At 37.0% G+C, this 22,202-nt stretch overlaps 1 protein-coding gene and 1 pseudogene across 1 annotated transcript; both read right to left on the minus strand.

Moving 5' to 3' along the window:
* Nucleotides 1–8,035: 8,035 nt before the first annotated feature.
* On the minus strand, nucleotides 8,036–8,588 carry LOC125824265 (uncharacterized; annotated as a pseudogene).
* Nucleotides 8,589–17,831: 9,243 nt separating this feature from the next.
* On the minus strand, nucleotides 17,832–18,458 carry LOC125824266 (uncharacterized). The gene has a single exon (XM_049503618.1). The coding sequence runs from the start codon at nucleotides 18,456–18,458 to the stop codon at nucleotides 17,832–17,834; it is 627 nt and encodes a 208-aa protein (XP_049359575.1).
* Between the last annotated feature and the right edge of the window lie 3,744 nt (nucleotides 18,459–22,202).

Genomic DNA, 22,202 nt, shown 5'->3' on the forward strand with positions numbered 1-22,202 from the left:
TGACGATTCAGAATACTTTTTTAAGGAAAAGACTTAAACTAGTAGCCCATCAGGCAAGCAACACATTTAAATGCACACATAAACAAGGAGGAAAACATCGATTCCAAACTAAACATAGTCAATGCAACACAAAGGAGTAGGAACTACATCTAACAACCTAAAATGCTCAACATACACTCATGGAGCCTAAATGTAATTTACTCTCAAAAAGCATTTATTCAAGGAGTAATCTTTCGACTCCAAACTAAGGCATTCTCATATATTCATCTAATGAAGTCAAATAGGCAACTCATACTCAATGCACTACTGATTAACGTTTCAAAGACACTTCATCCATTTCTAAGCTTCAATGATCGCGAGTTAGTATATAACTCAACTAAATGAGTTGGGGTAGATCCCACAGAGAGTAGCTTTTCCTTCGAATTAAATTATAGAAGTATGACAACAATCTCTTCAACTAAATACTTACAGCACCTTTTTGGTTTAAGTTTCGAATTTCAGGTTATAATTATCAATCCAATTCACCACTTGACATGAAATTATCAAATAATGAGGTAAGACTTGGGGAATTGACCAACCAATTATTGAATTGAACGTAGTGGATGAACATTGATGCTCACAATGAGATAAAGTGTCATGTGTAGGTAGGACTATATGTAAAACAATTTTTTCTCGAACAATTACCTTATCTTTGTTGAATTCTCTTGGACTTCAACACTAGATGGAAGATGCCCATCCCTTGTCCTCATCAAATCCACTCTCTCGAGCTAGATACAAAGGATAGATTCCATGTTTCACTTTTTCAAGCTGAAATCATAGACACCCACTACTAAGGATGCTAAACTTGCTACTTTGGCTTTGCACTTCTCTCTCGAGCAAGCACAAAACAATGACTAGTGACAGTAATCATGCAAGATGACCTCAAAATACAGCAGCAAATCCGATCCACTTCAAATTAACACCATTAATCACAATTCAATGACACCCACTTAGTGAAAATCAACAATTGGTCACATAGTCAAAACCCCAAGGAGAGGGTTTAGCCAATCATACCAAAATGATGAAAATCAACGTATGCCATGTTTTCCATAGCTAGGTAAAAACAAAAATTGAAAGGTAAAATCAAATACAATCTTCTCTATTACAAAATTTCAATGAAATACATTGCTAAAACCACTTGAAATCCACAATGGTAGTGCTTTTACTCTCAATCTTGTGTTCCTCACATTTCTAAATGCTTTTTCACTCTAGCAAAAATCAATTTATGCAAGTCTGATGTGTGCCCGTTTAGGAACGATCGACGAGGTAAGTCGGGCTTTGCCGACAGTTCGGCGACTTGCCGATAATCCTTTCTCTCACCTTCATTTTTCACTTTTTCTTGGTCCAACCACTATAATTTGAGGCAATCCAGATCGGAATCACTGTGTGGTTCCGCGAGTCACCCTTTCTCCTTTCATCTCGCCCATCAGCACTTCCTTAGATCTCCGTCAGCACTTTTGGCGACCTGGTCATCCAACGCCAAAGAGATCGGGGACACACCGAATAGAATTACTTCTTGCTAAAGTTACCCCTAATTTAGCCTTAGAGTTCTGTAACTTGAGGCGGTAGTGTAGCAACATGGCGAGTCACCGAGTGGACTTGGAGATCATCAAGCCTATTTTTCCCTTCTCTTCTTTGCTTGTGTTGTCTCTATTTCCCATTTCTATCCTACCTATGATCCTCACTCCATGTACCTGAGAATCAATGGTTTTGCATCAGGTATTTGCACAAAATAAGTGTTTAAGGGCACTAAATCCTTGTAAATAAAGCCCTAAACGAGTCCAAACTTTGTACTCATCAACACCCCCAACTTATACTTTTGCTTGTCCTCAAGTAAAACTCAATTTCAGTAGTTCAAAAAGGGGTGCCTCAAACAGTGCTACACAAGACTCAATCATGAATGCACACAACATGACTCAACTTAATCATGCAACGATCAATTTTGCACTCAAAGATTCCAGTTGTGACTCACCATTATCAAAGATTCTCAAGTTCAGAATACTTGCCTCAAATGCAAGTTCAAGTTCAACAAAAGTACTCAAATGCCCTCACAGAAAGAAATATTCCATCTTCACACACAATGGTTCAACAATTTATACCTCCGAAATCACGATCAACACTCACACTCACGAAAATACACACAGGCATGACTCCACCCATAAGTTTGCCCTTATTTTCCAACCAACACTTGTTTCAGCTCACTCGGATAAAAAAGGTCTTTTCAAGCCTTGTAACAGGTCTGAGTGTAAAGGTATGATCATTTAGCCTTAGTGGCTTCTATTCTCATGAAATGTGGTGTGAACAACATTTCTTTTCCTCTCCTCTTCATTTTCATTTATGTTCATAAGTCACCTCATTATTCCTTTTCCATGAAACTTTGGACAACTCATTTCTTTTGTGCTTTCAAAATGTATTTCAAAACCTTTTCATTCTTCTTCTTATTTTTTTGTCTGGAGGGGGCCATATTTTTCAAAACCATGGATAAAGGGGGACTTCTTTGCATTTTTTGATTTACCTTCTCTTTCTCTTTTAACCACACCCCTAACTTAGGCTTTTGGCCTAAGTTGAATATTTCGATCAACCATATCTCATGAGGATTAAAGATGAAGGGATAAAGAACGATCGCAATTTCATCACGTTTGTTCCAAGAAAAAGGGTAAGGCTCAAGGGGTGCTCAAACAAAGATCACACACTCACAAGGTAGGCCACAAAAGAGGTATAATGTCAAATTGTTTCATTCTTTACAATTTGTTGCCTAAGATCACTTCAAGAGCTCACATCACTTGGTCAGCCGGACCAACGGGGCAAACTCTAGGTATCATCACACATGGTTCACGGTAAGCTCATCATAAAAGGAATTGGCACAATAGATCAAACAAGACTCCACACTTTTGCTAGTGTGCATTGATCATTACAAGAGCCTCTTTTGATAACTGGATAGTCACAACGAGATGCAAAGAGCTCACATATTGTCTATGCAACTTCATTTGACCTCATCGTAGCCGCACTTTCATGTTTGTTCGATTGAGAACACTATTCAAGTCATCAGTATTTAACAACATCGATAATCAAATTTGCACAAGAACAACCATAATTAAATATACAAGAGGTGGCAAATATGGGTCAAAAAGGGTCTAAGGATACCGCGGAATTCACTGACCAAAGACACACACCCACAAAAAGCATTCAACATTGTCCCCAATGTGAGTAGAGAATGGACACTCCCGCTAATAAAACAAGAATAAAAACTAGCAAATAAAGATAAAATTCTTGTATGTAAACATGTAGAGCAAGGTGATGAGGAATCTTCACTAAGGGCCCATTCGGCAAGAGAATGAAACACTCGCTGAATGCTTCAGAGGTGCGCCCAATGAGAATAATATCTCTTTTTGTTCTAGTTGGTGACACTCGCAGAGAGGGGCAATTTGGCGGGGATGCAGGAGGTCGCCGAATAGGTTAGCGACTAGCATAATGGACTTCGAACTTCGCTGATCAATCATTGAGTTATGCTGTCAGCTATGAAGTAAACGGGTGAGAAAACTCGGGTCGCCTAATCATATAGGCGATTCACCAAGTGATGAAGGTCTCATCGAATGTTCCAGAATCTCAGCCCCATTTTTGAAAGCCATAGGGCGGACTATATCGTGCTCGCCGAATGCGTTCGACGATTCGCCAATAGCATCTTCCTCTCACACAAAATCCTGCACCTACAAAATAAACACACATTATTTTAAAACACTACTACTTGGGTAGCCTCTCAAGAAGCGCTTTATTTAACGTCATGCCACGATGTGGAAATGCTCTCAAGCATCTTCCACGTACACCACCTAAATAAGAGAAATCTCTTCGCACTCGCCAAAGTATAACTTTAAGCGTTTCCCATTCACATTAAATAAAGGTTCTTCTTGACCTTCAACCTCGATGGCACCATTTGTGAACAATTGTGTCACTCTAAACGATCCCGACCATTTGGACTTGAGCTTTCCTAGAAAGATGGTAAGTTAAGAGTTGTATAGTAACACCCAGTCTCCCACTCTGAACTCCCTCTTAAGGATTTTAGCATCATGCCATTTCTTCATCTTTTCCTTGTAAACAACTGAACTTTCATAAGCTTTGAATCTGAATTCGTCCAACTCATTTAACTACTCTACTCTCTCTTTTGAGGTCTTTGTCCAGTCCAGATTTAATGCTTTCAATGCCCACAATGCTTTCTATTTCAATTCAACTGGTAGATGGCAAGATTTACCAAACACTAGTTGATAAAGAGACATCCTGATTGGTGTTTTGTATGCGGTACGATATGCCCATAGTGCATCATTGAGCTTTCGAGACAAATCAGTTCTATTGGAATTCACTGTCTTGGCCAAGATGCTTTTGATCTCCCAGTTTGAAAATTTGACCTGGCCACTTGTTTGGGGATGATACGGAGTTCCTACTTTGTGTTTCACTCCATACTTGCTCAATGCAGCTAAGAACCACTTGTTGCAAAAGTGGGATCTCCCATCACTAATAATAGTCCGAGGAGTACCAAATCTTACAAAGATGTAGGATTTCAGAAGTTGAACAACGTTTTTTCTTTCATTGTTTGGAAATCCAACAGTCTCCACCCATTTGGAAACATAATCTACATCCACCAATATATATTTATTACCAAACAAACTCACAAATGGGCCCATAAAATATATTCCTCAAACATCAAATAGCTCAACTTCTAAAATGGGCATAAGAGGCAACTCATGTCTTTTGTACACTTCACCTTGTTTCTGACGTTGAGTGCACTTCTTAACAAACTCATGAGAATCTTTGTAGAGAGACGGCCAGTAGTACCTTCTTTGTATAACTTTAGTAGTTCTACGTACACCACCATAATGGCCTGCAATTGGTGAAGTGTGACAAGCATGGAGAATTTCAATGGCTTCTTCTTCTGGAACACATCTTCTAATGATATGGTCCGCACATTCTCTGAACAAATATGGTTCATCCCAAAAGAACTTGTTAACATCGAACAAGAACCTCTTTTGTTGGTAGGAGTTCAGTTCATCCGGCATAAATCCACACACTACATAATTTGAAAAAATCAGCATACCAAAGAGGTTGTTTGAGATTTACCGTGAGTACCTGCTCATCGGGAAAAACATCATTTATGTCGATCTCTAGCTCGTCATTCTCCTTGCCTTCCAATCTTGATAAGTGGTTTACCACCTGATTTTCACAACCTCTTCTATCTTTGACCTCAAAGTTGAATTCTTGCAATAGAAGCACCCACCTTATCAATCTTAGTTTGGCGTCTTTCTTTGCCATCAGGTAACGAAATGCAGCATGATCAATGTGAACAATTACTTTAGTACCTATTAAGTATGCCATGAACTTCTCAAACGCATAAACTACCGCAACTAACTCGTGTTCAGTAACAGTATAGTTACGTAGAGAACTGTTTAGAGTTTTGCTTGCATAGTAAATTGGGTGAAAAAGTTTGTTGTGTTTTTTCCCTTATACAACACCTAATGCTGTGCCGCTTGCATCACACATTACTTCGAAAGAGTTTGACAAATCAGGACTAATGATGATCAGGGTAAAAACTAATTTTTCTTTCAAGCACGTGAAAGCTACCATGCAAGCCACATCAAAGTGGAATTTCACCTCTTTCTACAAGATTTTGCATAGAGGATGTCCAATCTTTGAGAAGTCTTTGATGAACCTCCGATAAAAGTCGGCATGTCCCAAATAACTACGAACACCCTTCACCAAAATTGGTGTAGATAAATTCTCAATCACTTCACACTACAACATTTTATGTCTACAACCACCCTAAAAAAGTTTGGCCTAAACTATGAAAAAGTGTGGCCTTTTATCAAAGGCCACACTTTTCCAAGGGTGGCCGAAAGAAGCATAACCTTAGAGTTTAGGCGACACTTTTCAAGTGTTGCCTTATCAGCTACACTTAAAAGTGTAGCCTAAAGGAAAATAGGCTATGCTTTGCAGTACCTCATATAGTAACATTTCTATCTCATACAACTACACTCTCAAGCGTGGCCTTTTCTTCCTTATCTACTATGATTTTAAAGTGTTGCCTTTTCTATCTAATGTATGACAACACTTTGAAGTGTAGTCCTTGCCCATGTGCATAGCACAATTTAAAGTCCTATGGCTACACTTTAAGTGTGGTAATATTATTTTGGCTATAAAATATCTATATGCAACAATTTCTAATTAAAAAACACCAATATTGATTTGCAATAAATAATCTCAAGCATTAAATTAGCTAATAAGTAATTCAAATATATAGATTTGCAATAAAATTAAAAAGATAGTATGTCTTGTGTACATACACATACTTATAAAGCAATATTCTAAATATGTGTGAACACAATAGTTCAAAAAGTAATATTAGAATAGTTCAATATTTCACAAAATCAAATATAATGTATTCAAACTTTTACAATTGTTCAAAAACTCTTCATCATCCACTGCAATGTGATCAAATTGACTTGTGGCGACCCTTCAAATTTGATCACCTCCATTTTCCTACACATTTAAAATGAAATTAAAAATTAAAACAAACCATGTACAACAAATCAGATTGTAGCAGTTATAGAAGAGGCAAGAAGTTACAGATTGCAGATTGCAAATTTTTTGAGTTCAGGCAGCAGTGTATCATATTAGATTGCAGTAGCTATATTAAAGGAGCAGCAGAAGAAATATCCAAAGACATTGTAATGCAGACATGTAAATCAGGATAGCAGTTGCACCAAACAAAGAATGGAAAAAGGAGAAACTCAACTCCAACAACATCAAAACACTTTACTGCAGAAATTTAAGTCTCATAACTATGCTCCTATTCAAGTTGGTAATACTAATTCTGAAAAACATTTACAACCTATTGTAAATGAGCAAGTCAGCAAAAATGTTATTCCTTTGAGACAGGATCAAAAACATGTTGTTGTTTGTGACAGACCTCAACAACAAAATGTTACAGCTACCAAAAATGATCCTAGTAAGAAAGAAAAATAGGTTGTTGTTAGTGATAGACCTCAACAATAAAGTGAAAAGTACACAACTCGTAGACTCCAAAGATTAGCCATCACCTTCTTCATCTAAATGTCTTAGTGTTGTCCATGTAGGATTCTGTTTGATTGCCAATTTCATGTTGGTATATTGTAGTAGAAGTTGTATTAAATTAGTACGCGTGTTTTTGGATTTGATGGTGGTGTAGCATAAGAAACCAATATGTAAGGTCTGTTGCACAAAAGTGAAAGATATGTCCAAAGGCTTGGGTAGTGAAATTTTTAGACATTGACTCCAATGTAGCAGACATCCACCACACAAATATCAGAGAGACTAGTTATACCTAATTTACATGACAGCAAACCAATTGAACAACATGTTGATGATCACCTTTAGTCCACTTTCACAACTATGGTATTTTGCATCCTAAAAGACATGCACCTACATCATGCGACCATGCAAATTATCTGAAGTCCTTCAAACAATAAAAATTTGGTGGCAAAATAAACTCAACATCAATAAAATCAGAGGGAGAACTATATAATAACTTTAACTTATGGGATACATAGTACCTTAGCATTGTAAGCATTAGCCTTGATCCCAAATTTAGAAAGAAATTTTGATATACTTATGTTTCTTTCCTAGTGTGTTTGGCTGAAAATGATAAAACACAAAGCAAAATCATTTACTTAAAGATCATGGAGGAAGTTTCCCGACAACAAAGAAAGAGTTAATACTCACTGGATTACTCAAGGCCTTGTGAGGAGAATCGTCCAACAGAAGTGTGTGTGACTCATCATATTCACCACTCTCCCATGGAAGATCTGGTTCAAATTGTCCTATAATTTTTTAAGCTTCTTCAAAAGAATAGGCTGGCTTCTCCTCTTACCAACAACACGGAAACAGTATCAATACAATGGGATTGATCCTGCATAACATTCTAAGTACTGTGTTGAAAGTTATTAATTAAAGAAACTATAACAGGAAAAGGCTAAAGATTGTCTTTCCTCATAAAAATTTCATTTGTTGAAGACCTAAAAGCGCAAGTGCCAACATTCTCCACGAGTGCTGGTAAAATGTTTCCAAGAAAACTGAAATTCCTTCTCCTCTTTCTAAAATAGGTTATTAGTACTCTTGGTCTTGGATGTACTAGTTGACTCCTTGTAACAATGGCAAAATCATTAACCTCAATAAACTCACTGTTGAAGCAAAGTGCTGCCCACGTTATCGGATTTTATTTTGCTCTTTTCAATCACAACATCCTTCATAATTGCTGGTATAGCGCTTGCAAGAGCAAATGAATTCCTTCTCCTCTTCCTGCAATATGTTATCAGCATTTTTGGTGTTGGATAAATCTATCGACTCCTTGTTTCATATGCAAAAACAGTGCATTCATGAGGCAAAGTAGTGTCGGCGTTAGTGGACTTTGTTTTGCTCTCCTCAATAGCAACATCCTCTATGATATCTGGTACACTAGTTGAAAGAGAGATGGAATTTTTTCTCTTCCTAAAATATGTTATTAGCACCCTTGGTCTTGGATACATCTTGAACTATTTGTCTCAATTACAAAATCGCTATCCCAATAAACTTAGTGCTTTCATCAAGCAAACTGATGTCTATGTTAGTGGACTTTGTTTTGCTTTCCCGAATCACAATATACTTCAAAACTGTTTGAATACTGCTTGCAAGAGCAATAGAATTTCTTCTCTGCTTCTTGCAAGAGGTTATTAGCCCTCTTGGTCTTGAAATATTTGTGAGCAATAGAATAATGTGTTCTCAAAAATCCCCCCACCCTCCCAAACCCCCACATACACACACAAACACATCAAACAAAATAAGGAAAAGTAAGAGAAAGAAGGCGAAGAATGACACGGTGCAGAAAATGCAAATGCAGGACATGCAAGGAATACCAAACCAAAAAAATTACCGTAGCACGATGTTAAATTATCTTACTAAAAATTGGATATTTGACCCAAAAAATGAAGTGAGAATAATTTTGTCGCCTTTGACATGTGCAATGACTGTAGAATGTCTTCTCGAACACGATTAGTGGCAGTAGCAGTCAGTGCCATGATCGGAATGTCAAAACTTCAGAAACTTCTTGGGATCCATTCTAAAGTTCTCTTTCAAAATAGATGATGATCATCTATGATACCTGGAAAATTTGTGTCAATATTTTCCTGCAGCTTTTCCTTGGATAGAACAGAGTTGATAAGAGATATATCCTAGGAGTTTGTTTAGTCATATGCGTGGTATTTTCTTATAAGTTAATTAGCATGATGTATTAAGAGCCATACCTACGCTCAACTAATAAACTAGTCCCTGCAATTGAATAAGAGAGATTACTAGGAAATAAATGGGACATACTAGAGTCAGGTGTAATTTGATTGCCTGGTCTAGCAAAAAACCACGTCTACAGTGCAACCACTATCTTTATAACAGAATGATAACAAAATTCAAGGAACTTTTGTGGTGTGTTACTACATTAATGAGGGGGGAAAAGTCGATATTTGCCTGTCAGAAGCAACAGAAACATAGAGGCTCCTTGAGCTTCAACTGCAAGAACCAATTCCAAATAATAGTATTAGTCTGATTTATCAAACAAATAAAAGAATAAAACCTGTAATTTGGTCGAAAATCACGGCCTCACTTAGACTGCAAATAGAGCAATTCCTCGACTTTCTGCAAGGCTTTGGAGGGGTTTTATGAGTCTGAAAGAAAAGAAAAAGGAAAAAAAAGGAAAATCATCTGTGAAACAACAACCAATATCCTTCAAGTACAATTCAAAAGATTAAATTCAATAAATTCAAAAGATTAACATGCTCAATACCTTAGAATTCGATTTCCAAATTAAATTTTCTTTATTTTGTAGCTCATTTTACTTTACTTAATTATAGGATATGTGTTCATTCAATAAACTAACCAATTTACATTGCTTAGGTAGAATAAATGCTTAAATCTTGTTCAAGTTTCTATAATTTTTCCTTCATGATACTTAAATTCACAAAAAAACATATACAACAAAATTACTTTGTAACGTCTACTTATTTGTAAATTCTCTCCTTATCCAAAAAGAAAAGAAACCCTTATCTCTAAAGTCCCTCTTGATTATTCCTTTAACTATATAAATCATACATGTTTTAAGTATGAAAAATGCATGATATAATACAAATGCTATTCTTGAAGCGATTTGGATTGACAATAAGCTGAAACAAATATTTTCAACATTAAGAATGAACAATAAACAAAAACAAAATGTTCTTAACAATAACTTCATATAGGGAATAAAATTAAAGATATCCATCCCAACGTATCGGGTTAATCATCAGTATGGGAGTGTGAGTAATTCAACATAGTGAGCGAACAGTTCTTTATCACGAGATTACAAATAAATTTATAGAAAACATGGAGATCTATAACTTACGAGGGAAAAAAAAGATACATAAGGTTACTCGTTATCAAATTAAAAAAAAGAAAAAGGAAAAAAAGGAGGGACATAAGGTAACTCCTAATACTAGACTTGAGTTGAAGCGGGTGGGGGTTAATTAGTGGCACTTTTAACAGCACGTTACCACACCATTCCTTGGACTAGGAGACTGCTTGAAATAGACTTAGGTCTTAAGAAAACTATCAGTGACATGGATAAGTGTCTAAAGCTAGACTGCTATAGAGAAAGTGTAACTAATCCTCGAATTTCTCTCCATCTGACAGATCAAATATAACTTAAAACTTCCATAGCAAATAAGACTAGTTATTAAATATGAAATCTAAACATAGGGTGTTAGAAAGGGAGCATGAGGAAACTAAGAGGAAGATCATATACAATGGCCTGGATCTTTAGAAACAAGAGTATAATTGTACGAGAAAAAGTAAGCAGAAACATTACATTCTACCTCTATTTTCAAGGTATAACAACTTCATACGCAAATTATCACCTGCCATAGCAAGAGATACTAAAGCTTCTCCAAGCAAGGAGACTCTCATAGATGTAATATATAATGTTTCCTTTCCTATTGTTCATGTATCACATGTATCTTTTCAAGTGTACACATTTTTTTCAACAATGTTAGATACTCTGGTACTGCTGCCTAGTTTTGTTAATTCTTTCGGCAAACCAAGAATGAGTCATTATTACCAGGAAATATTGCAGTCATTTTTCTAGTCTTTGGTAAACAACACCTACTATCTTAGTGACTTAGTCTTGATCGTTATGGTCTCATTGTTTCTTACTGATAGGATCTCTTCTAGTCAATCTACGAACCTCTAGATTCAGAAACTAATAAAGGTGAAACAACAAAAACATAATGCTTAATGACTTAGTCTTGATTGTTATGGTCTCATTGTTTCTTACTGATAGGATCTGTTCTAGTCAATCTACGAACCTCTAGATTCAAAAACTAATAAAGGCGAAACAACAAAAATATAATGCTTAAAAGATTTACATGAAACCTACATTATAATTGACTATTTCATCCCTAATCAGCTTATTAGTCTAATCAAAATGAAATTCTCATACTTACTTAGTGATAAATGCACAAGGCAAAAATCAACTGATGTAGGTAATAAAACTACGAGGTATACTCCGAAATATTAAAAAAATCATATCAACATAGACTAGAATATCAAAAACCCTAAAGCTAAATATGTAACCACACGCAAGCAATAAATCCAAATCCCATAAATTTTGACTTTTAAAGATAAAATTTCTACCTGATAAACCCTATTCCAACAAAATCCTTTCAATGTAATGAAGCTTTAAGAAATCATCTTCTTAACCAAAGCGTTTTTGTTCTGTTATTCAAGAAAAATAAAAAAATCATCATGAATTTTCACATGTCAGAGATAAAAAATGAAATTTTGAAACCATTCTTCAATTTACTTTGACAAAAAATTGTACTTTATGCATTGACTAAGGACTACGTGTTAATTTTGAAACCATTCTTCAATTCTTCAATTTGCTTTGTGAAAAATTTCAGATTTGGAGCTTCAATGAGCTGAACTGAGCTGAGCGGTCTTTCTTCAAAAAATTGGGGATTTCTTCAATGAGCTGAGCTGAGCGTTCTTTCTTCAAAAAAATTGTACTTTATGACTTATTTTTTTTCCCAAATAAAAATGTTAGCGGGATCTTGAAAATGTTGGAGGGAATATGTTATTTTAGTGAAAAATTTAAGGTCACACTTGTAATGTGTTGTTTTTACAATTTTAAAAATAACATACTTTCAAAATGTGGCCATATATGTAAATCGTTGTTGCTAATTATATCATAATGTAACAACACTTATAATGTGTAGCGTATACCATTAAAGAGTACGCTTTACAAGTGTTGCCAATATTATCGAACCCAAAAGTGAAAAATGTGGGTTACGCTTTAAAAGTGTAGCCAAAAATATTTTAGGCAACATTTTACAAGTGTTGTCAAGATTTAGTGTGGCCGTAAGCCTAATATGTTGTAGTGTCAATCTTTTCTTTGCCAACCTTCATCCCCTTTTGCGACACTTTGTGACCAAGCACTATACCTTCCTTAATAATGAAATGACATTTTTCCCATTTTAGTACTAAATTTGTCTCCACACATCTTTCGAGAACTTGTCCTAAGTGCTCTAAACATGCTTCAAAGGTGTCACCCACAACCGAGAAGTCATCCATAAATACGTCCATTGAATCCTCCAACATGTCAGCAAAAATAGATAACATGCAATGTTAAAAGGTAGCCGGAGCATTACAAAAACCAAACGGCATCCGTTTGAAGGTAAAAGTAACATATGGGCACGTAGAGATTATTTTCTCTTGGTCTTCCGGAGAAATGGAGATTTGGTCATAACCGAAATACCCATCCAAAAAGCAATGCCAACCTCTCTCAAAGAGCCGATCAAGCATTTGATCCTTAAAGGGCATAGGGAAAGTGATCCTTTTTAGTCCACAAATTTAGCTTCTGGTAATCCATGCATACTCTCCACCCGGTCATCGGTCTCATAGATACAAGCTCCCCTTTTTCATTTGGGACTACCGTGATGCCTCCTTTTTTCGGTACACATTGTACCGGACCTACCCATTTGCTATCCGTAATAGGGTAGATCACATTTGCGTCCAACCACTTTATTATCTCCTTTTTCACCACTTCTTGAATTGGTGGGTTCAATCTCCGCTGATGTTCAACACTTGGCTTACACTAACTATCAAGCTGAATTTTGTGAGTGCAAATGTCGAAAAGAATGCCCACTATGCCAGCGATAGTCAACTTTAAAGCTTTTATATGCCTTCTCAACACCTCAAGGAGCAATTTTATATGCCAATCAAACAAATCAGCTGCAATGATCACCTGTAAAGTGTTATTTGCCCCCAAGAAAGCATATCGGAGATGGGAGGGAAGTACTTTTAACTCTAGATTTGGTGGTTCTTCTGTTGATGGTTCTGCGGGAGGACTTTCTTGATTTTTTAAATCAATGTCCAATTTCAACGGAGTCTTTGAATAGTCCCCCCCAAACCTGATAGAGCCTCTAATACCTCTTCATACCCTTGAATTTCGAACTCATCATAGTTAGCAAGCACAACTTCAGGTGGCTCACTCATACACATCAAATGGCTCACACTAGCCACCGCATCATCAATAACATCAACAGTGGCGACCAGATGAATATCACTTGGGTGTTTCATTGACTTACACATATTAAGGGTTACTTCATCTTCATTCACCCAAAACTTCAATTCTCCGCTCTCAACATCCACCAACTCTCTTCCGGATGCCAAGAATGGTGTTCACAAAATGATGGAAATTTCTGCATCTATTTCACAATCTAGAATGACAAAATCAGCCGGGAAAATAAATCAGTCAACCTTTACCAAGATTTCATATAGTATCCCCACTTCAATCGGTCCGCCATCAAGAGTCTCATTGTTGTGGATTTTGGTTCCCCCAACCCAAGTTTCTTATAGATTGCATATGGCATCAAATTGATGCTTGCTCCCAAATTGCATGGGCTTTAGCAAATTGGAGCATGCCGATGGTGCAAGGGATGGTGAACGCTCCGATATCTTATCTATTTTTGATATGCTCCTTAGTCATAATTTCACTACAACTATGGGAGACTTCGATTGTTTTAAAATCAAAATTCCTTTTTTTGTGACTAACTCCTTCATAAATTTGGCGTACCCCAGCATTTCCAACAATGCTTCCACTAGAGGAAGATCAATTGATAATGTCTTGAACACCGATAAAAACTTCTTCAACTTCTCATCCTTATTCTTCTTCTTTAGACGTTAAGGAAATGGAGGCACTATTTTGGGTAAAGGTTGTATAACTTTTGTGCTTTTATTGTGTTTCTCCATATCTTTTTATGGTCCTTTGGCAATGATTTGATGGATAGGTGCCTCATCTTCCTCCAACCCTTTATCTTCTTCATGCATTTGAGCTTCTTCATTTCCCGTCACATCGCCTATTTCTACCTTTCCACTTCGAGTCACCACAACTAGCTCTCTATCATCATCTTTCACCATCATTTTTGGTTTCAATTGTTCTGAAAGTCAACTCAATTGACCTTCATAAATTTGGATTGCATTTGCATGAGAGTTCACTTTATTGTTCAATGATGAAAAGTCATCTTTCATCCCTTTAAACAAGTCATCCGAACCTTCAACTTTATCAAGGATGCATGACAGCAAATCATTCACCCTCGGACTACTTGCACTCCCTCTTGATTTAGGGCTCTCACTTGAGTTAGTGTGGTACGCTTCATGATACTCCTCTATTTTCCAATAGTCGCTTTGCTCGGCCCAATCTTGATAGTATCTTCTTTGCTCTTCTCCCTTGTAATAGTTCCAACCTTGATTCCCACCCCATTGTAGATGGCGTGGGTGGAAACCCTCCTCGTATGACTTGGAGTTCCAACCTTGATTCTCCCATGGCCTTGAGTAATCGGAGGAATAACCTTCCTCAGCTCTAAACACTCTACATGTCCCCTTCATATGCTCTTGTAGATATTCCATTTGGGTCAACATATTCTTGATGTTTTCATCCCCCTCTCTCTCTTTATCATGTTGTTCTTGTGTTAATCTAAAACAAAACAGACAGACTTGATCCTTTTGGGTGTACCACGCTTCATTTATTTTAGTCATGTCATCAAGAAACAACGAAGCCACCTCAAATGATTGCAACATTATTCCCCCTCGTACCAATTGATCAGGCACCCCTTTATTAACCGAATCAAGACTTCGATAAAAATATTGGAGTAGTAAATCATTTGGTAACCCGTGAGTTGTGCATTTAAGTAAGGATTTCTTAATACTTCAATCACGTTTCATAGATAGGTTCACCCTCCCATCGCTTGAAACCTTGAATGTCATCTCTAATCTTCATCATCTTTGATGGGGGGAAAGAATCTTGTATTGAATGCTATAATAAACTCCTCTGGTGATGTGATGGAGTTGATTGGTAACTCGGCCAACTACTTGCTAGCCTCCCCCTTCAAAGATAGTGGAAATTACCGAAGTTGGATTGACTCTTGTGACACATTCTTGAATCACAACAGGATACACACCTCTGTAAAACTTCTTACATGCTCATGTGGGTCTTCGTGCTCTAGCCCTCCATAGAGTCCTCTCATCTGGAGGAGATGAAGAGACGTGCCAATGACTTCAAATATTTCATTTCCATCAGCTTGTGGTATGCAAATTGCACCCATTTCACCTGCATGAGATGGGTTGTAAACACTATTGATATCATCGATACCATCCCGATGACCTACTTGACTACCATTCACCTCTTCCTCACTCATTTTAACTTCTATGTAGTCCAACCAACACTACACAATGCAGCGTAAGCCAATTCTACTACAGCTAAACAATTCACAAATCAAATCTTCAATCAAAGAATTCTAAGTAATGCTACTCCTCGGCAGCGGCTCCATTTTGATTAACATTTCAAAGAGACTTCATCCAGTTCTAAGCGTTAGCGATCGCTAGTCAGTATGTAACCCAACTAAATGAGTAGGAATTGAACCCACAGAGAGTAGCTTTTCCTTCGAATTAAATTATAGAGGTATGACAATAATCTCTTCAACTAAACACTTACTTCACCTTTTTGGTTTAAACTTCGGATTTCATGTTATAATACTCAATCCAATTCAACACTTGACACGAAATGATCAAATAATAAGGTAACACTTGGGGAATTGACCAACCAATTATTGAATTCAACTTAGTGGATAGACATTGATTCTTACAATGGGATAAAGTGTCGTGGGTAGGTACGACTATATGTAAATAAATTTTCTCTCGAACAATTACCTTATCTTTGTCGAATTCTCTCAAACTTCAACACTAGATGGAAGATGCCCAACCCTTGTCCTCATCAAATCCACTCTCTCGAGCTAGATAGAAAGGATATATTCCATGTTTCACTTTCTAAAGATGAAATCATGGAGACCCACTACTAAGGATGCTAAACTTGCTACTTTGGCTTTGTAGTTCTCTCTCGAGCAAGCACAAAACATTGAACTAGTGATAGTAGTCAAGCAAGATGACCTTAAAACGCAGCATCAAATCATATCCACTTCAAATTAACACCATTATTCACAAATCAATGACACCAACTTAGTAAAACTCAACAATTGGTCACATAGTCAAAACCCCACGGAGAGGGTTTTCGCCAATCATAGCAAAAAAATGAAAATCAATATCTGCAATGTTTTCCATAGCTAGGTAAAAACAAAAATTGATAGTTAAAGTCAACTACAATCTTCTCTATTACAAAATTTCAGTGAAAACCTTGCTAATATCACTTGAAATCCACAATGGTAGTGTTTCTAATCTCAATCTTGTGTTCCTTGAGTTTCTGAATGCCTTCTCTGTCTAGCAAAAATCAATTTATGTAGGTCTGATGTGTGACCATTTACGACCAATCGGCGAGGTAAGTCGGGCATCAGTGAGATTTCAGCGACTCGTCAATGTTTCTTCCTCTCGCCTTCATTTTTCACTTCTTCTTGGTCCAACGACTGTAATTTTAGGCGATCCATATAGGAATCGTCGAGTGGTTTCGCGAGTAGCCCTTTCTTCTTTCATCTCACCTATCAACACTTGCTTAGATCTCCGTCAGCACTTTTGGCAACCTAGTCATCCAACGCCGAAGCGATCGGTGACACGCCGAATAGAATTACCTCTCGTCGAAGTTACCCCTAATTTAGCCTCAACGTTCTATAACTTTAGGTGGTAGAGTAGCAACTTGGCGATTCGCCGAGTGGAATCGGTGATCATTAAGCTTGTTTTAACCTTCTCTTCTTTGCTTGTGTTGTCTCTATTTCCCATTTCTGTCCTAGCTTTGTTCCTCACTCCATGTACCTTAGAATCAAGGGTTTTACATCAGGTATTTGCACAAAATAAGTATTTGAGGGCACTAAATCATTGTAAATAAAGCCCTAAATGAGATCATACTTTGGACTCATCAAATACAACATGAGGAAGTAAATCATTTAAACTAACTTTCTTTTAAATCATAAACTTTATGAACGTGCACCATATAAGGAAATCATGGCAACGCATAAAAACACAATAATGTTGCTAGCTAAGCACACTATCTCCCCCTTGGTAGTTAGCCTATACGAACTCTTCTAAACATCATCTACCATATGAAAGCAACAATGAAGCTCATTCATACTAAAGACAGCATCAAAGTCTATCATGTCAAATATATCAAGTCATAAAAGACAAGCAACACCGGAATCTAGCAAAAGCATAAACCACATACCGGTAGCAACATAAGGAGATCACTCTTGTTAACCTCTAGATTGGAGAGCTTAAGGCCTATTCTTCCTTGAAGCCTTCCCACCCAAACCAATTGGACCAGAGGAAGGGTAAGGTTGGGACCTACGACGACTATCCTCTTCATTTCTAGAAACCTTAGGGCAATGCCTTATGTTGTGGCCTAACTCACCACAACCAAAACAAACATAAGAACCCGCTAAGCATTCACCCTCATGCCTTCTATCACACTTACTACACCCCGACAATAGAATCTCACTACCATCTTCTTGAGACTTATGGTTAGACAGCCTCTTTTGGTTGAACTTAGGAGTACTTGAGGGACTTTGCCTGAGGTACTTTAGTCTAAACCTAGGGCGACCATCTCCATCAAATTCATCATCACCCAATCTGGACCTTTTTTTCTCCCTAGATTCTTCCTCGAGTTTGGACTCTTCAATTCGTTGGGCAAAAACCATAAGATGTGAGATATCCATATCATCCATAAGCATTACTATACACCATTCTTTTTGCACTAAGTCGGACGCTCCCATCATGAAATGATTCATCTTATCCCTTGAATCCTCCACTAAAGTTGAAGCATACTTGGAGAATTGAGTAGACTTTAGAGAGTACTCTTGAACACTCATACTACCTTGCTTAAGGTTAATAAACTCCTGCATCTTAGGCTCCCTCAACTCTAGGGGAAAGAACTTATCAAGGAATGCCTTCTGAAACACCTCCCACTCTATGGGACCCGCTTCTACCGGTCTAGTCTCCTTTCATTGCCCATACCATATTTGAGCAACCCTTTTTAATCAATTAGCGGCTAACTCTGCTTTCTCTACCACAATCACCCCTATAATATTAAGAGTCTTACAAAGCTCATATATAAACTCATTTGGATATTCCTCCACTTTGGAGCCATCAAACTCCGGAGGTTTCATCTTAATAAACTCCCTTACTCTTAAGAATGCGGAATTCACATTTGGGTTCACCGGAGCTACTATCTCTCTATTGACTTGAGTTTTCACGGCTTGATCCAATAATTGCATAGTGGACCTAAACTCTGCATGAGTCACATGCTCCTCTATAGGGTAAATTGGACCTTGAGGAGGATCTTAGGGTGGAACTTGAACAGGAACCTCTTGATCTACATTTTCTTCCTTATTTATCCTAGCATTAGCCCTTGTATTAGCCATACCCTGAAAAACCATAGGGCACAGATTAGTAGAAGGACCTACTAGAACCAAACTCTATGGCACAACTTAAGGAATGAAGAAGTGTAGTTTCCTAAACATCCAATAGCCTCTTATTGATAAATGTGGCGTGCTTCACATTTATGAACAAGACTCTACTAGATGTGGTTTGAGACAATCCTAGAACCATTCAAAACCTTGTGCTCTAATACCAAGTTTGTCACGACCCAGGGGTACACCCTAGAAGTAACAATGTTTACTTGACCCTGATGGGCTCTCATACAAGCCGTTAGCATATCATAACATAAGATAATAGAAAAAGTACATAAATTTTTAAAACTTTATCCTTACCATGGAAGTCTTTCGTAAAAGCAAGCATAAGTCTTACTACACTTTGTCTCAAACCATCTAATACAACCCTAGGAACATAGCACATACAATAGTCTCAGAACATGAAAATAAAAGACATACAGGTAATAGTGGCTTTTGTCTTCGAAGCTATGAGGACTCACCAAATTTTCAACTCCTTGCTTCTTCGAAACTTATCCTCAAAAATGGAACTCAACCTCCGAACCCTACTTTTGATTATAATGTACGCAAAGTATGCGTTAGTACAAAATGTACTAAATATGTTAGCTAGCATAACAACATAAGAGTATAATATGAGGTTAGTCAATATAATACATAACCCATAATAATATGAAATACTTCATGAAACATAAACGATAAGCATAACAGACAATATCATAATCATAGGCAAAGTCTCCAACATAAGCATCATAGAAGCATTATTCCCTCCTTAGTCACCCATATCATAAGAGAACTACTTCTCAAGTAACCTCAAATCATACTTGTGCAATGCATGAATGACATCCCATAATACCATTCACACTAAGCATAACCTTGAAGTCACCATATTCATACTTCCATTCATTTGGTCTCATTCTTAGCTTACTTCATAACCAACGGAATCTCTCACCTTTAGTCAAGAATAACATAACAAGGAAGGCAACTATAGCACAATCATATCTAACCATACATCACATAAGAGAAACACTTCTTGAGTCACCTAAAGTCAAGCTTATGACATGCATGAACAAGACCCTATAATCCTACCATGCTAAGCTAGACACTTTAGGTTCATCATTCATGTTTATCATCTCTTAACATCATAAAGACAAGGGGAATCACCTATATTCATGCATGTATTGGAGGGGTTTACTAAGCTACAATCCAAACTAGTCATGCTCATTTTCATAAATGCAAGGTGGAATCACCTCAAGGCTTACATTTTTAGTTTATCGTGAAAAACAAGGGTACTCACCTCAAGCCACACATATCATGGAATGATAAAGATAAGGGTAATCACCTCTAGTCATACATACAAATAAATCATAGGTATTCACCTCCATATTCATTCTAATGTGATATAGGTATTCGCCTCCATATCCATTTTAAAGTTTAATATAGGTATTCGCCTCCACATCATCACATACGGATCATAGGTTATCGCCTCCATGATAAACATAAAGGCTACTGGGTAGTCACCGCTTGCCTTGGGAGTCATACATACATAAACGGTAATCACCTCACACTCCCTATATCATGACATGCGTAATCTCCTCATGTTTAATTAATTAGGAGTAAGGGAACTCACCTCACATTCCTATCATGTAAAGGTCTTTTAGAGGAATCACCACAAGCCTCATCACATTTCATAGTCCTAGGACTTAGATTCATTTTAGGTGAGAATAGACTTTCAACCTAGAATCATTCTATGTGAGATAACCTTTCATGTCATATCATATTCGTGCATAATACCATATCTAGAATTCTACATTAGGCATGGATAACATCATAACTTAAGTGATTCTATCACTTCATACATTCATAAAGGTCTTCCACCATAATTCTATCCATTAAGCTTCTATTCTAATATAGACTTTACTCTCAAAGCCTTAACATACCTAGTTCAACATATTGGTTTTACTCTCAAAACTCTAGTGATCAACATTCATGACTACAAGCCTTACACTCAAAGCTTTACTTATTACAATCATCATTCATACTTAGATTTCAAGGCATTCTAATCACATTCTTCATTACTAGATGTTTCTAGTCATAATTCATCATAAAGGTTCAACGAATAAAGGTTCAAGTTGAAGCTTTACTAATCAAGATCCATTATATTAACATTATTCTAATACAACTCATGTCTATATGTTTCTATTCTTCAACAATTACTACTCATAACATCAATTCTAGAAGATCACCTACGAATCCTCAATTTCACCTTGCATGGCATAAACCCACATAATTCAATTTCATCAATTTGACCACGGCTAACCATGGAAATCACATAAATTCATCATAATATCATAATTCAATACTAAAAAAAAAATCATAAACAAGTACTATCCACTCAATTAGAATCATATTTGAACATTACCAAAAATGTAGGAAGAAACCCTAGCTAATTTGGGTTTTATCTTCATAATTAGGGGAAATCTAGGGGGCTCTATGGATGGAAGAATCCATAGATGAATAAGCTAACATACCTTGATTCGAAGCCCTTGCAAAAATATTTCAACAATGGAGTCTTGTTCTTGACCTAAGCTTCAAGCTCTATCTTCTTCTTTAAGTCTTGGGTTTTCTAGATAGAGGATTTCTGAAATGAAGAACTTTGGGATATTTTGGGGTTTTGGAATTAATGTCTTCATTGGGGTGGTTAATGATTTTGAATAGTTTATATTTATGTATAAAGTCCATATAAAATGACCCCCACTTAAAACCAACTAAAATAGTTATTTTCCTAAAGACCCTTACCTTGGCCGACCTTGAACAGTGTTGCAGGCACGACCCATGCCCATGACCTACGGATCGTGGGTGGGTCTACGGGGTGTGTTGCACACTCGTAGGTTCTGGTCTGCAGCTCCTCAAATGGGGCCTTGACCCACGATCCCTTCCCATGGGGCATGGGTGCACCTACGGGGCGTGAGTCCAAACCGTAGGTGGCCCTTTTTTGGCAGTTTTAGGGACTGTTTTGGGGTCTTCCTCAAGGACCCCTTTGGTTGGTCCATGGTGAGTCGTACCTTGATGTTTAACCCCTAAACCCCTCATTCTAGTTTCAGGAAGCCATTTTACAATTGTAAACCACATATCAAACTTTAAAATTCTCACGTAAAGCACTAGAATTCTTACGTTAGACTCTAGTTTCACCTACTAGTT

This window comes from Solanum verrucosum, unplaced genomic scaffold (genome assembly GCF_900185275.1).
Source record: "Solanum verrucosum unplaced genomic scaffold, falcon-dt-bn FXZP01000087.1, whole genome shotgun sequence".
Lineage (NCBI taxonomy): Eukaryota > Viridiplantae > Streptophyta > Magnoliopsida > Solanales > Solanaceae > Solanum > Solanum verrucosum.

Coding starts and splice junctions, on each gene's coding strand:
- LOC125824266 (XM_049503618.1), bottom strand. CDS start 18,458: ATGCAGGAGTTTATTAACCTTAAGCAAGGTAGTATGAGTGTTCAAGAG.